Source organism: Bactrocera dorsalis, chromosome 2 (genome assembly GCF_023373825.1).
Source record: "Bactrocera dorsalis isolate Fly_Bdor chromosome 2, ASM2337382v1, whole genome shotgun sequence".
Classification (NCBI taxonomy): domain Eukaryota; kingdom Metazoa; phylum Arthropoda; class Insecta; order Diptera; family Tephritidae; genus Bactrocera; species Bactrocera dorsalis.
The window spans coordinates 38,077,165-38,094,580 of record NC_064304.1 but is presented as its reverse complement, the minus strand read 5'-3'; the positions used below and the strand labels follow the sequence as shown (position 1 = coordinate 38,094,580).

The following is a 17,416-nucleotide window of genomic DNA, read 5'->3' as shown; positions in this document are numbered from 1 at the left end:
TACTGTGTAATTAGTTCAAATAATAAAGGGTGATTTTTTAAGAGCTTGATAACTTTTTTTTAAAAAAAAACGCATAAAATTTGCAAAATCTCATTGGTTCTTTATTTGAAACGTTAGATTGGTTCATGACATTTACTTTTTGAAGATAATTTCATTTAAATGTTGACCGCGGCTGCGTCTTAGGTGGTCCATTCGGATCGTCCAATTTTGGGCAACTTTTTCGAGCATTTCGGCCGGAATAGCCCGAATTTCTTCGGAAATGTTGTCTTCCAAAGCTGGAATAGTTGCTGGCTTATTTCTGTAGACTTTAGACTTGACGTAGCCCCACAAAAAATAGTCTAAAGGCGTTAAATCGCATGATCTTGGTGGCCAACTTACGGGTCCATTTCTTGAGATGAATTGTTGTCCGAAGTTTTCCCTCAAAATGGCCATAGAATCGCGAGCTGTGTGGCATGTAGCGCCATCTTGTTGAAACCACATGTCAACCAAATTCAGTTCTTCCATTTTTGGCAACAAAAAGTTTGTTAGCATCGAACGATAGCGATCGCCATTCACCGTAACGTTGCGTCCAACAGCATCTTTGAAAAAATACGGTCCAATGATTCCACCAGCGTACAAACCACACCAAACAGTGCATTTTTCGGGATGCATGGGCAGTTCTTGAACGGCTTCTGGTTGCTCTTCACCCCAAATGCGGCAATTTTGCTTATTTACGTAGCCATTCAACCAGAAATGAGCCTCATCGCTGAACAAAACACGCGCGCGAAACACATTTCGAACCGAACACTGATTTTGGTAATAAAATTCAATGATTTGCAAGCGTTGCTCGTTAGTAAGTCTATTCATGATGAAATGTCAAAGCATACTGAGCATCTTTCTCATTGACACCATGTCTGAAATCCCACGTGATCTGTCAAATACTAATGCATGAAAATCCTAACCTCAAAAAAATCACCCGTTATAAGGCATCTAAACTAGTATTTTGTTGTTGTTGTATAACGAGAGACAACTCCAGAAAATAACAACAAAGCAACAAACCGAACAATCAAAAAAACAAACAAAACAACGAAAAAAAATGAAAATGCAAGGTTATAGCTATCTTTGATCCTTATCCGCACGTATCCGCAGTTAATTTTTTCGTTATCAAATCTCTTAAAGTGTATATAAAATATTAGGACTAACTAGATTATGTAGGTACATGTAGCTAATAGTCAAAACTATAATTTTTATGTAAAAGTGTTTAAAAATGGTTTTATTTTAAAACTTTGCAAAATTGACATGAATTAGGCCTATGAAATGAAAATAATTATTTTATAATATATTATAATATATATTAGGATAGACTTTAAAGTCACTCCTTATTGCATAAAACGTGGAAACCCCATACGTCTGTTCTCATATTTTTCTCAATATTTTTCACAATTTTCAAGAGATTTTTTTTTTATTTGACTTTAAAAATACGTTGTTATGTCAGTGAAATGGCAATTCGCAAATACGTGATAAATTAAACTATATTCATTATCTAGAAACTCTACTGGAATGAAATTTTGTTAAAATTAGATAGTTAAAAATTACATATTTTTGCCGCCTATTACCCACTGTGCAGCGTGTCTTCATTACTGTCAAATATGTAAAATGTCAAACTTTAATAGTGACATCATCAATTTTCGAATTTTTCTGTCAAAAGCTCTTCAAAAAGTAAACTTTATTTCTAGCATTATATATTATATAGAATGATTTACCAAATTTATCATTCCTTAAAGTCGGTTAAAATTTTCTCCTGTAACTGCTGTTTTATTTAATATCATTACTTTTATATTATTTTTTTTCATTGCAGATTTCTCATTCAACTCCAACTTAATTGTGTGCTTCCAATAATATTTCCAAACAATAAACTGGTTTTCCATGCACTTTTCGTAAACTGCATGCGAGTTGAATGACAAAAAAGTAATAAATAACAAAAAGAAAAAAATAATAATTTTAAGCAAAAAAGCCTGCAGGCAAAAATAATCGATAATTTCACAAAACGTCAAATGTGCAAATGATAAATATTTACAGTTAAACCTCGCGACTGTGAGAGGAAATAAGAAAATAATTACACAAAAATGGCGTTGACACAAAAATATCAATTCAAATATAAATTTATCTAATAAAAGCGACCACAACAACCACGGCTATAATTGCAAAAGTGGTGCTCCATTAAGACGGCGAGACGTTATAATATATGATTACCCTGTATTTCTATCGAAAATCGATGTTTTTTCAAAAATCAATCGATTTGCCTGCGTTTGTGTGTGCCTATAAATCAATTTCGTTCATTTTTGTTTCAAATTTCCGTTGAAGTAAATCAAAATTTTTTCCTGTTTATAAATTAGTGCGTGTCTAGGCAGCAATTCACAATTGACGTTAACGCGCGTTACGTCGCCTAAACGCTACGCGTCGCGACGTCTTGTGCACACACGATCAGTGCGTGCGTGCGTACGAAATACCGTTACCGCTTGAGGCAGCTTCCAACGGCACACAAACAACATAGAAAGCGATATTTGTGCGCTGCACCTGAGTTCGTCGCCTCGTCGATTCCACGTTTCGTCATCGATCGCGTACGCAGCTGCATAGTGTTTGCCGACGGTGATGAGTTTTAGTTCCTACGCGCTGTCAAATATTCATCACAGCTGATAGTGATGAATCCGAATCAACACAGTGGGCCCGGTCCACCGCCAGCGTTAGTGACAACAAAATCAACAACAACAACTGCAAAGAATACAACAGCAACAGTGGCACAGCATAATTCCTCGTTTATGGGCGTCGGTGGCGTGGGTGCTGGTGCGGGTCCGGGTGCTTGCGGCATGGTTGGCATCGATCAAGTTGACGCCTCCATTATGGCATCAAAGACATATGCAACAAAATGTGCGACAATGCCATCACCAACAACAACAATAGCAACAACGGCAACTTCATATGGCGGTATGAAGAGTGCTTACGCGGTTGCCACAAATGGTGGTGGTGGTGGTTACGTTGCCAACGCGCCCGCTACAATGACCAACGGTCAGCACACCAACAACAGCAACAGCAGCAGCAACAATAACAATAGCAACAGTAGTAGTAGTAATTGTAATGGTGGTAGTGCTAATGTTGGCAACGTTAGTGTGCATAATCATACGACGGCGCCGCCGGTTGCACGTACCATCTCGTCCGATCGTTTGGTGACAGGGCCATCGTGTAAAGCTCTAAGAACTGCGGTGTCAGCGCTCTACTCTGTGGATGATTTTGTCAAGGAGAAAATTGGCTCTGGATTCTTCTCCGAAGTGTTTAAGGTGAGTGTGCAAAAACAATTATATTCATATTAAATAAATAATATCAACAAAAAAAAAATAAAATAAAAGAACAGAGAAACAAAAATGAGAAATAGAAAATACATTTATTACAATCGAAATAAAACCTGATAACAAAATTACAAAATATTCAAGTTAAAAATAATACAAATATTCATAATAAAATAATACATAGTTGAAGAAATAAAGAGAAAAAAGAATTAAAAAATTATAAAACTAAAAAATACTAAAATAGGTCAATAATAAAATAAATTAAACAAAAAAGGTCATATGAATATAATAAAAAACTTAACAAATAAAAAAAATTAATTTTCAGAATTTCTTGTTCTTAAAAAAAAATACTAAATCAAAAAAAAAAGAAATAAAAAAATATAAAAATGTTAAAAAAAAGGTATAAAAGGTAATAAAAATATAATAAAATTAACAAAAAGAAAATATATAAAATAAAATGAGAAATATATAAAATAATTTTGATAAAAGTTAAAAATTAATTTAAAGTAATAAAATAAATTATTAAAAAGTAAAACGAAATAGCAAAAAATGTTTATAACATCATTTACTAAAAATAATAAAAATTAATTCATGTTATAAAACCGAAAAAAATTAAATGAGTTTTCAAGAATTGATATTAAAAAATATTTAAAAAATTGGAATTGAACTCAAAATACAAAAATTAAAGAGTCAAAAATGTAAAAGAAAATGTATATATGTATGTGACCTGGTCTACGAAAAGGGAGCTAACGTGCGAAAACTAGTTTGCTGGGAAACAGCTGTTAAAAATCTCATCTTCCATCTGAATCAACTAAAAAGTGAAAATTGATTTTGACACCTAAGCCCCCTTTCCGTAGACCAGGTCACATATAAATAAGCCAACAACAAAATAATAATAAACGTTTTTTCATAATTTTAAAACTTTTTATCCTTCTTTGGCATAACAACCGCGGGTTGATCTGTACTGAGAATACGAAACTTCACGCCAATTACATATACATCCAAGTGCAGATAGGGCGCTATGCACTTGGTCCTTCCATTAAATGCGTGGGCGCCTTTGTTTCCGTTACCCACCCAGAGCCTCATCTTCAATGCGAACTACACAGCCTAGTCAGCGTATTCGTTGAATCTTTATGCTCTTAACTACATACATATGTCCTTGTCGCTGTATAGCTCATACGGTTCGTGATTTCATTTTCTTCGATACTCATCCCTCATGCGGACATTTCTAAAAATCTAGCGAAGAACAGTTCTTTCGAAAGCTCCAAGTGCTTTCTCATCTCGGTTCGTCAACGTCTATGTTTCTGCACCCTAAATAGGACGCGACTACTGAGAGACTTATAGAGTGTAATTTTTGTTCGTCGAGAGAGGGATCTGCTTCTCAATTGCCTACCAATCCCAAATTAGCACCTGTTGGCAAAAGTTATTCTGCACTTAGAGTTCGGTTTAGATCATTGGTGAAAATTATGCTGGTTCCGAGATATACAAAGTCCCTTTTGAAATATTAAAATAAGAAATATACGAAATAATATTAATAAAATCGAAATAAAATCATTAAACCAAAAAAAATTGACAACAAAATAATAGAGAAACAAAATTAAAAAAATACAAAAATATATATAAATCAATATACTAACAAAAAACTAAAATAAAAATAAATAAAATACCATTCAACCGAAAAAAATTAGAGAAATAAAAATAAAAAATAGAATAAAAGTAAAATAAATAAACTAAAAAAAAAAACAAATTAGTTAATTAGATTAAAACAAATTTTAAAAATAAAAATAAAAAATGAGAAATACCAAAAAACAAATTTTATAAAATTCGAACAGAATTGAAAAAAAATTTAAACAAAAATAAAAATAAGAATTAAAGAAAAATATATGTGAAATATATTTATATGGAAAAATATATACATAGGTATAAATACACTCATAGCAAAATAATAATATATTTTTTCATAATTACATTCACATACATGTGTGTGTTTTAGAAAAAATGATTAAAAAGTTCAATTAAACCGAAATAAAAACAACTAAATGGAAAATGGAATATAAAAGAAAAAAAATAAAATATAATAAAAGTACCTAAAATTACTAACAATAAGAGTAATAAATTTACTTTGTTTTATTAATTACATAATTTGAAACAAAAATATAAATAAAATATATTTCGAAATAGAAGTTGTAATATAAATAAAATTTTTTTTATTTCGAAATAAAGGAGTATTGAAAAAAAATAACTGGAGATATAAAAAAAAACTATATATATGTCTGAATAAATCAACTAATAACAAACTAATAAGAAATAATAAAATTTTTTTTTTCAGAATTTTATATTATAAAATTATTAGAAATCGTAATAAAAGATTATTAAGCTAAAAAAAAATACGAAAATTGGAGAAAAAAACTTAAAAATATTTTTTTTAGAACATTGTTTTATAAAAACCAAAAAAAAAATATTTTTTTTTCAAAATTTTATATCACAAAATAAAAAAATAATAAAATAAACATATATAAAAACTAAAAAAAAAAAAATTTAATATTTTATAATTTTTTTATTTTAAATTGGGGAAATATAAAATTTAAATAAAATATACATATATGTACGTATGTATCTGAATAAATAAACTAACATAAAAATTAATTTTTTTCAGAATTGTTTATATATGTTTATAAAATATATACATACATAAATATGAAATGCAAAAAAATTAAAATAAATGAAAAATGTAATAAGCATAACGAATTAAACAAAAAAAAGATCAACAAAAAATTTAAAAATATTTAATTACTTAAAAATAATCTAACAATAATCATCAATAAAAAAAATTAAAAAAAAAAATTTAAAAATATGTTTTTACTTAAAAATAATCTAACAATAATCTTCGAATTTTTATAATTATCTATTATTATTGCGCTCATGGTGCAATTAAACGCCTGCAGCGTACAATTACCTTACGCATCTGTTGAAGTAATAATTAATTGGTTATAAACAAAAAGAAACTTATGTATTTTCATTAATTAATTAGTTGTAGGAAAAATGCAAAAGGCATAACTAACAATAAGATTACAACAGTTATTAATGGCCTTCGGTCGATAGAAATTCATAGAAATACCAATTCAGCGCCAACACTTTCGTTTCGGCAAATCGGCAAACAAAAACAACCACATGCATGTGTAGATGTGATTGTTATAAGCGAAAAATGCAACGCTGCTCGTAAAATAAAAATGTAATATTTGCTTTCTGCAAAAGATGTCTGTGTTGTCTGTTATTTATTGCTGATGCATTTCTCAACAAATCCGTCACATCAAATTAACAACACAATGGCGGCGGTGTTGCAACATCCATCCATCTTCATTGTTGCACCGATTAGTGGTGCGATCCCTGCCCAATGCCGCACCGTGTATGTGTATGTACTTGTGTCTTGTCTGCAACTTAAATATTAATATATATTTATATACATACATACATACTATATACATATGTTCAACTTGTTGCGCTTGAATTAATTCCCAACCGCGCCACATTCAACAATCGCACAACAATGCACCCATTCCACTGCAGTTGCCGTTGCATTTGCCATTGTTATTACTGTTGTAGGCTGTTGCTTGGTAAAAGTGAAAATTATCCAATCGAATAGCAATGAATTGTGGAAAAGAAAGAAATAAAGAAAGTTGCTTCACAATTTACACTTTATGCTTTAAGTGCATACATATCTACACACTTGCCTCTTACACATACGCCATCACACAGCTAACATACATACATATTTATATATATTTTTAATTACCTTAAGCTTGTTAACTAGGCATGTGCAGGCAGCCAAGAGCAAATGCCAGGGTTTTTGTTTCATAAAAACCTCATTGAATTAGTGCAACCGTGGCGGGGGCATAAATCCTCAAATATTTACTTACAATCGCATAAATTATGCGTGAATTTCGAAAAGAGAAAATGTGCGTCTGTAAAAGCTGCAATTTTTATTTTAATTTCATTCGATTGGAACTAAAAATTCCAAAATACAGTTAATTGAACCCTACATATTATATTTGTTATTGTATACCAAGTTTTGTTGTTGTAATTCTTAATTGGTGTATTTCCAGTACTCAACAGTTACACCAAACGTCTTTTTAGGCGGTGTAGGATTGCTTTGCCCAAATTAAAAAAAAAACCAAGAAAAAATGTTAACTTCGGCTGCACCGAAACTATAACCTTTACAAGTGCATTTTTTATAGCTAAACAATTTGCTTGATTTTCATCGTTCAGTTTGTATGGCAGCTACATACATATTTTCTACAGTTGTTCGAACTGGACCATTGGTAGCTATGCTTTGGCTAATAATCTATGCCAAATTTAGGGAAGATATCTCGGCAAATAAAAAACTTTTCCATACCAGAACTTGAGTTTAATCGATCAGTTGTATGGCAGCTATATGCTATAGTTGTTCGATCTGAACCATTTCTTCAGAGATTGTTGCGTTATCTTGGACATAAACCCATGCTAGTTTTCCGAAAGATATCTCGGCAAATAAAAAAGATTTCCTTACGAGGACTTGAGTTTTGTCCGTCAGTTTGTGTGGCAGCTATATGCTATAGTTGTTCGATCTGGACCATTTCTTCGGAGATGGTAGCTATGCTTTGGCTAATAATCTATGCCAAATTTTGGGAAGATATCTCCGCAAATAAAAAAGTTTTTCGTACCAGAACTTGAGTTTAATCGATCAGTTGTATGGCAGCTATATGCTATAGTTGTTCGATCTGAACCATTTCTTCAGAGATTGTAGCGTTATCTTGGACATAAACCCATGCTAGATTTCGAAAAGATATCTCGACAAATAAAAAAGTTTTCCTTACCAGGACTTGAGTTTTATCGGTCAGTTTGTATAGCAGCTATATGCTATAGTTGTTCGATCTGGACCATTTCTTCGGAGATGGTAGCTATGCTTTGGCTAATAATCTATGCCAAATTTTGGGAAGATATCTCCGCAAATAAAAGTTTTTCGTACCAGAACTTGAGTTTAATCGATCAGTTGTATGGCAGCTATATGCTATAGTTGTTCGATCTGAACCATTTCTTCAGAGATTGTAGCGTTATCTTGGACATAAACCCATGCTAGTTTTCCGAAAGATATCTCGGCAAATAAAAAAGATTTCCTTACGAGGACTTGAGTTTTGTCCGTCAGTTTGTGTGGCAGCTATATGCTATAGTTGTTCGATCTGAACCATTTCTTCGGAGATGGTAGCTATGCTTTGGCTAATAATCTATGCCAAATTTAGGAAAGATATCTCCGCAAATAAAAAAGTTTTTCGTACCAGGACTTGAGTTTTATCGGTCAGTTTGTATAGCAGCTATATGCTATAGTTGTTCGATCTGGACCATTTCTTCGGAGATGGTAGCTATGCTTTGGCTAATAATCTATGCCAAATTTTGGGAAGATATCTCCGCAAATAAAAAAGTTTTTCGTACCAGAACTTGAGTTTAATCGATCAGTTGTATGGCAGCTATATGCTATAGTTGTTCGATCTGAACCATTTCTTCAGAGATTGTAGCGTTATCTTGGACATAAACCCATGCTAGATTTCGAAAAGATATCTCGACAAATAAAAAAGTTTTCCTTACCAGGACTTGAGTTTTATCGGTCAGTTTGTATAGCAGCTATATGCTATAGTTGTTCGATCTGGACCATTTCTTCGGAGATGGTAGCTATGCTTTGGCTAATAATCTATGCCAAATTTTGGGAAGATATCTCCGCAAATAAAAAAGTTTTTCGTACCAGAACTTGAGTTTAATCGATCAGTTGTATGGCAGCTATATGCTATAGTTGTTCGATCTGAACCATTTCTTCAGAGATTGTAGCGTTATCTTGGACATAAACCCATGCTAGTTTTCCGAAAGATATCTCGGCAAATAAAAAAGATTTCCTTACGAGGACTTGAGTTTTGTCCGTCAGTTTGTGTGGCAGCTATATGCTATAGTTGTTCGATCTGGACCATTTCTTCGGAGATGGTAGCTATGCTTTGGCTAATAATCTATGCCAAATTTTGGGAAGATATCTCGGCAAATAAAAAAGATTTCCTTACGAGGACTTGAGTTTTGCCGGTCAGTTTGTATGGCAGCTATATGCTATAGTTGTTCGATCTGAACCATTTCTTCAGAGATTGTTGCGTTATCTTGGACATAAACCCATGCTAGTTTTCCGAAAGATATCTCGGCAAATAAAAAAGATTTCCTTACGAGGACTTGAGTTTTGTCCGTCAGTTTGTGTGGCAGCTATATGCTATAGTTGTTCGATCTGGACCATTTCTTCGGAGATGGTAGCTATGCTTTGGCTAATAATCTATGCCAAATTTTGGGAAGATATCTCGGCAAATAAAAAAGATTTCCTTACGAGGACTTGAGTTTTGCCGGTCAGTTTGTATGGCAGCTATATGCTATAGTTGTTCGATCTGAACCATTTCTTCAGAGATTGTAGCGTTATCTTGGACATAAACCCATGCTAGTTTTCCGAAAGATATCTCGGCAAATAAAAAAGATTTCCTTACGAGGACTTGAGTTTTGTCCGTCAGTTTGTGTGGCAGCTATATGCTATAGTTGTTCGATCTGGACCATTTCTTCGGAGATGGTAGCTATGCTTTGGCTAATAATCTATGCCAAATTTTGGGAAGATATCTCGGCAAATAAAAAAGATTTCCTTACGAGGACTTGAGTTTTGCCGGTCAGTTTGTATGGCAGCTATATGCTATAGTTGTTCGATCTGAACCATTTCTTCAGAGATTGTTGCGTTATCTTGGACATAAACCCATGCTAGTTTTCCGAAAGATATCTCGGCAAATAAAAAAGATTTCCTTACGAGGACTTGAGTTTTGTCCGTCAGTTTGTGTGGCAGCTATATGCTATAGTTGTTCGATCTGAACCATTTCTTCGGAGATGGTAGCTATGCTTTGGCTAATAATCTATGCCAAATTTAGGAAAGATATCTCCGCAAATGAAAAAGTTTTTCGTACAAGAACTCGATTTTGATCTATGAAGTCGTAATGTAACTATATCTTATAGGAGTACGATATCAGTCTTTCTGACAAAGGATTTGATTCTTGTGCAGAAAATAGCATACTCAAAATTTCAGATCGACATCTCAAAAACCGGGAGAGTACTTCTCGTATATACAGAGAGACAAACAGACATAAATTAAACGACACCGTTTGTAGGCTAATCATTTAGATATACATTTTATAAGGGACATATTTTTCCTAGCTTTTACAAGTTTTTGTATATAAGAACAGAACTTGAATGTAGGTTAATCAAGAAGCTGCCAGCCGGAAGATTTTTAGTTTTACTTCAACAATGCCATCGAACAAAGACACAGAACTAAAAAGAGACCCCTACAGGTAAAAAGCGACCAACCATGCTGAGCGCAATGAGCTCTCTAGACCTCTAGGCCGAAGGATTTTGCTACAGAGCAATTATTGGCTACTTACTAGCGCTTACATAACTCAACACGTAGATAACGAGACCCCTAACCACACCAGTGCTATAATCAAGAGACAAGCTAGCTTTTTTTTTGCAAAATTTCTCCTATCCTGTCTCTAATATCCATGTAATTTATAATAAAAGTGGTAGTTTTTCTAGTCTTAAGCAATTAAATAGTTTTCCAATTCAACAAACCCGATTTTATGTTAATTTCGAACCCCTTAAATGCCTCATTAAACCACACACAACTTTTCCTGCAGCCTCAACGACGCGAGCAATCATCATTTGACAACTTTCGCTATTGTGACGTCAGCAAATATCAGCTGTTTGCGGCCCAATCACCGAGTTTCGATTGACACAATCGCTGTTTGCCGTGATTTGCATACACACAGCTAATGTCAATGCATAAGAAAAAACTTAAAATACATTCCCGCTCCAACTTAACGGTCGGTCAAGCCAATTATTGAAATTAATTTGCGCAAAATAAAGCATTTCCATGCAACATTTGTGGAATTTTCTAAAAATTATAGCAAACACTCGGTCAACTGAACGGTAAATGAATGGCAGCCACTTAATCACGGCAACTGCATCACGATCTGTGGCTGAATGTGGCAAGAGTCTGCGTTGAGTTGGCGTGCTGCGACACGAATAATATAGCTTATCTATATCTATGGACAGAGCTGTGGAAACTCTCACCGTCGTCGTCGTCGTATGCAAATCATGAAAGCCTGCAATAAAATTATAAACGAGTAGCTATTTCGATTGTTTGCTCCACTGATTCGCTTCTAGGCCGCTTTGTCCGGCTTAACCTGTGGGTGCATGCTGTGGGGTATTAGTGGCATGTGGGGTTACTGTGAGATTTATTTAAAATTTTTGGATAATTTTTTTTTGCATCTAGTTTAGCTATGTGTTGGTTTGTTAATTTAATTTTCGAAATTTTCAACCTAACCTAATTTTTTTCGAAAATGAAAAATGTGACCAATAAGCTTTTTGAGTGGAAAATAAAGCGAATATAATAATATTAACGCTGAATAATAATTTTACAAAATTTTAATATCATATTTGTTGCAACAAGTATCAATTTTATTGGAAAATTTCAGTAATCAACGGGTTAAGGCCCATTGTTTCCATACATAGCGTGAAGTTCTTTGCACACTTTTACAACGCAGATATTTGCTGCCTGTTATTTTCTTCTACTTAACAATAAAAGCAAAAATAGCAACAACAACAAAATTTGTAATATCCAACAATACGTCTACTTGCAACATGGTTCAGTTGCACGATGCAATAGCCGCCGCCATTGTTCTACTACACCGAAGATAGCGCACCGAAACGTAATAAAGCCAATATTCATTCATATGCCACAGCGTCGGGCGGCGGCGAGCAAAAAGGCGGTCAAAAGTGTGAAGCTGAAAGTCGCCACAACCATGGCGGCCAGGCGGCCGACATTAAAGCTTTGTCTAGCAATAAAAACGCGCTGTGAGCTTACAAACAGCTTGCACTTAATTTGAGACGATCGAACGACCGACCGAGCGACCACCTTGACGTTGCCGCATTAAGAAGTTCGATTGCGGCCAAGCTGCGCTCAGCGCTTACTTATTGTGGAGTGGCTATTGTTTTCCACCGGATAGGCAACCCCGCCGTTTTCCACATTTCCTCAGTGCCCGCTGTGCTTAACAGCGCTTTCCGCTCTGCCTTCCTACTTGCCCTACCGCATGCCTGTTGGAGCGTTGCAGCTTCTCACTTCAGCACATCAACAATAAATCGTAAACGTGCAACGTGCAACGCGCCGAAAAACGCTTAAACGAGTCCAATGCAATGCTGAATGCCGGACTACCTGACTGGCTAGCTGGCTTCACATGGAAATTGTAAACCGCCATCTGTGTGTTCTCCAGCTGTGTCTGCATGGCCATAAAAGCGTTGTAGAATTTGCCATAGAATGCTAAAATGAGCGCTGTCTGCCGCCGCGTTAAGTTTCTGTTTAGGTTTTTCTTCGTTTTTGTTGTCTCTATTGAAGCTGTGAATTATACAACGACCGCCGTCCTCATGTGGGCGGCTGTTTGTGCAACACCAGCCGAATACTCTGTGCTACATTGCACTGTAGGCCAATGCATACTTTTGTTTGTTGTTATTTTTGTTGGATTTTGTTGCATACTTTCCTCGATAGCGCGCGCTTAAATTTTCGGTGCAAACTCAATTTTCAACCGCTTGCAAGTTGCTGCATAGTTGGAAAAGTGGCGTCCAACTGCATCCCGACTTAATTGTGGGAGGTGAAAATTCCAGTTTAATGGCCCATTACGATATTTACGGCGCTTTGCTTGACCGCTTTTCGCAATACTCGCATTGTTGCTGTTATTATTATTACGTTTAAGCTAGTTACAGCGTTAATGGATTAATGCAAGTTTTCCAAAATACTTCTAACCGAAAGCATCTGTAAGAGTTATGTGAAAAACCTTTTTCGTCACGCAGTTGTGCTTTTGAGCGTGTGCCCAGTCACACTTCCATTCGCCGGTTTTAATTATTATTTTTAAGATACCGTTAAGCAAACTGCACATGAGCTTATGCTTTTTTAACGCTCGATACAGTTTGTATTTGCAGTAATCCGAGTGCGGATTAGCCGTTGTAATTTTTGAAGAAATTCTTTCTATTATATCTATTATAAGCTATTATTATTTAGAACGTGCCTTCCAGAAATTTCAAATCCCTTATCTTATTAATCCTTTTTGCTAAGAACGTCCATTGAGAATTTCGTGATTTACTCCTGTGTTTTGTGGCTGATGTTTTGTGTTTGCATTTATCCGTAGTTATTAGGATAAGATAAGAGAAAGAGCACAAAGAGAATAACCATCGATATTTATCGACTGTAGCTCTCCACAGCATATTATATTATGTAAATGTTTTCTCTTACACTCCAAACACTTGTCTGAAAATACACGTTTCTGTGCGAAAATTTTGAACGATCAACTTCAACTTTTCATCGATAGGCGGTTAGGTCAGTTTAAGGGGCTGATTTTGCACCAAAAGTCGCGTTGGTCCTTTGTTGTGGTCAAAACTCATAAGTATCGATCAAAACATCCTCAAAAATTGACGAAGTGTTCAAAGCCTAACACGAATATATTATGACAGTGATATTCGTTGCAAGAATAGTAGAGTCCAGTCAGAACTCCTAACATTGCGGCGCGATAAACCTGGCTAAGAGTATGTAATTTAAAGAACCACTTTCGTTCCGCTCTTAACTAGAAAGCTCTCGCAGCCGCACAACTGCTGCTTCCAGACCGCGCGTACGCAAGAATCATGAATATAGTCTCAGAGAAGAAAAAAACCAACTCGTAACCGAACCATCCAAACAAGTTGGACAATAAAGTAGCTCGATGCTAGTAACAGCAAGGTCAGAGACTCCTTGACTAGCCGTGAACGCACTGTCAGCGAACCATAACGAATTCATTTTAAAATCTTGGAAAATACTGATTGGTTTAGAACAGCAATCACGGGAAGTTGGGTCTTAAGGTAGATTTTCTTTATTAAAGGTTGATAATAATGGAAAGATTTATGGTCCTTTGCGCGTTGGCCACGGCGAATACCGCATTCGATGGAACGATGAGCTGTACGAGATATACGACGACATCGACATAGTTCAGCGAATTAAAAGACAGCGGCTACGCTGGCTAGGTCATGTTGTCCGGATGGATGAAAACACTCCAGCTCTGAAAGTATTCGACGCAGTACCCGCCGCGGGAAGCAGAGGAAGAGGAAGACCTCCACTCCGGTGGAAGGACCAAGTGGAGAAGGACCTGGCCTCGCTTGGAATATCCAATTGGCGCCACGTAGCGAAGAGAAGAAACGATTGGCGCGCTGTTGTTGACTCGGCTATAATCGCGTAAGCGGTGTCTACGCCAGTGAAGAAGAAGAATAATGGGTGGGCCAAATAAAATTTTAAATTTCAATTTGCTCGAAGAAAAATTCGGTTAACATTGCGCGATATCGCTCACCATTGATGGTTACGGTTCCTTCTTCACTTTCGAAGAAAAATGGGCCGATTTTACCACCAGACCAAAATACGCACCACACAGTGATTCGTGCTGGGTGCGTTGGCTTCTCGACGATTACGTGCGGGTTTTCTGTGCCCCAAATGCGACAATTCTGCTTGTTAACGTAACCATGGAGGTGGAAATGAGCCTAGTCCGAAAAGATGATTTTTCGGTAAAATTGACCATCCTCGGTCAAACGATCTTCTGCCCAATCTGCGAACTGTAGAATAGTGAATAGCGACCCATTTCGTAAATTTTAGACTTTTTACTGAATATCTGTCACTTTCCGAATGGTATTTGACGTTTGCAATGTCGAAATATAGATAATTCAAATTTTAAACGTTAGATGGCCCACCCTATAGTAACGTTTTACGACAGTCTGAGTTTCAAGGTCTGTTTTATAATAAAATCTGATCGAATTCGGTTCTGATTGGCTAAACAAAAAGTTGAATATTACGTATTTTAATACAAATCTTTATTACCTTTAAAATAGACTCCTCAGCCTACAGAGAAATTTTTTATTTTTTTGATTTTGCCTCACTTCTACAGCGAAAATCTCTTGATTTTTGGACAGTTTCAACTTCGTATTCATTAACCCACGTCTCGTCACCAGTAAAGATACGTTTGAGGAATATACGTGCTTCAGCAAAAGATCCCGAATCTATATATTTTTTTTAAGTTTCAAGTATGAAGCGTCTCAAATCTATACACGTATCAAAAGATTCAGGATCTTTTGCTATATTCCACTTTTGGTACGTGTATAGCTTTGAGACGCTTCATACCTGAAAAATTAACCAAAATGTGTTAAGTCGATCCAGAAGAGATGTTGAGATCCACGCCTGTCTTTCTAATGCCAACACGATAATTTTTAAGGACTGTTTCTTTATCGGCATTAGCATAGGTGGATGGAGGACGCGCATGAGACAAGTTTTCGATCACTACACAAGGTTCACCGAATGTATTGTGCCACTCAAATATTTTGTCTTCGTGATAAAGTGGAGTTTCTAAAACACTTCTGCAACATTTGCAACGATTCCGTAGCCGAGTTTCCGTTAAAAACTCAAGCTAACGACAATTTTCAAGGACTTTTTCGAAAAAAATATCGATTCAGTTTTCTTGCTCAGTTTAAATGGACCAGTCCTGGTCAAATTTGATCAGACGTCACATATAGTACTTTTCTTTTAGTTGAAAATTTTTCTTAAATTAAAATAAAAATATTTAATTTTAAATTTGAATTTTTTTATATTTTTTATTTCAATATATATCTTTATATTACATTATATTGTATTTTTCTTAAATTGTTTTTAAATAAAATATTTTTTTATGTACATACTTATGTACATATGTATAACAGAGTTTGCTGTTAATCAGCATCTTAGATCTACTTGGCTTGACAACCCTGCGATTTATATTGCCGATGAATACTTCAACGATTTCATAGCCATGATTACCATTTAAAGTGTATATTTTGTGTTTGCCACCTGACATGTGCCTCCTGCAAGACGTCTTCTGCAATATGTCATGAAGCTTCTTTAGTAGCAATATTTGACAAAATCACAATTATAAGCGAAATTTATATTTATTTTCCGATAAATAACTGCAGACTGCACACTGCCAGTCAAGGTGGACCAGTTACAATCAACGCAATTGCCAGCTGTCATCACAAACTCGCAATCTTATTTGACAGCTAAACATTGCTAATGACTTGATTACTGCGCCGCTGTGAGAATGCAAACCGAAGCAATCAGATATTTCAATATTTTTAACGGTATACAATTACATACAATGTATTCGCGCAAAGCGCAGTGTTGCATATGCATATCAATTGCTCGTATGTATGTGCATGCGTGTGTGTATGTGTATGAATGCGCTATAAATTTGTGCTTTTCATTGATGCATAAACATTACACTTCATTTTTGTCTTATTAAATTAAATTTATTTTTCTTATTTGGTTTTCTGTAAAACAACAACAACAACATTTAACATTAAATCAAGAACATATCGGCAATTCATGTGCAAATATGTTGCACTCAAATTGTGCGCTGATTGTAATTGATTGCATTTGATTTGCAGTTATACTGTTGTTGTTGGTATTGCATTGTTCTTGTGCTTTTCAATTTCATTGTCGTCACTTTGTGAGCATTTTCTTTGATACTTACAATCTTCTCTCTGTGTGTATACATACATATGTGTGTGTGTGTGTAAACCTTTTCCGTGTGGCAGCAATCTGCAACGTGCGCCAGCATGCAACAATAAAGTGTGGATATGCATTTGCTGACATCGCCAACATTATCAGGCTCATCAACGTCAAAACATTAGCACCGCCGTTGGCGTAATATCAGCAACACCATCGCTATGCAATGAACGAACACCTCGCCGTGTTGTTGTTGTACGATGCATTCGAGTTTCATGTTGTTGCTGTGCAATGAACGAACGCCTCGCGGGGTTGTTGTTGTTGTTCGATTTATTCGATTTTCATGTTGTTGGTATTGTTGTTGTTGTTGCAGTTGTCGATGTCGGTTTTTACTTGTTGTTGCTTTGTATTCGTTGTTTGGTTTGTTGTTGTTTCTTACTGATTTGTATTTGTTGTTGGTTTT

The 17,416-nt window shown here is 35.1% G+C and overlaps 1 protein-coding gene across 2 annotated transcripts in view; it reads left to right on the top strand.

Annotated features, from left to right (window-relative positions):
• The window catches only part of LOC105226385 (uncharacterized), a 185,368-nt gene that overhangs the window by 19,910 nt on the left and 148,042 nt on the right, over nucleotides 1-17,416 (top strand). For both annotated transcript variants that reach the window (XM_049450364.1, XM_049450362.1), the window contains exon 2: nucleotides 1,838-3,314. In XM_049450364.1, the coding sequence (XP_049306321.1) occupies nucleotides 2,682-3,314 (633 nt within the window). In that variant the 5' untranslated portion in view covers nucleotides 1,838-2,681. The remainder of the gene's footprint in view (nucleotides 1-1,837; nucleotides 3,315-17,416) is intronic.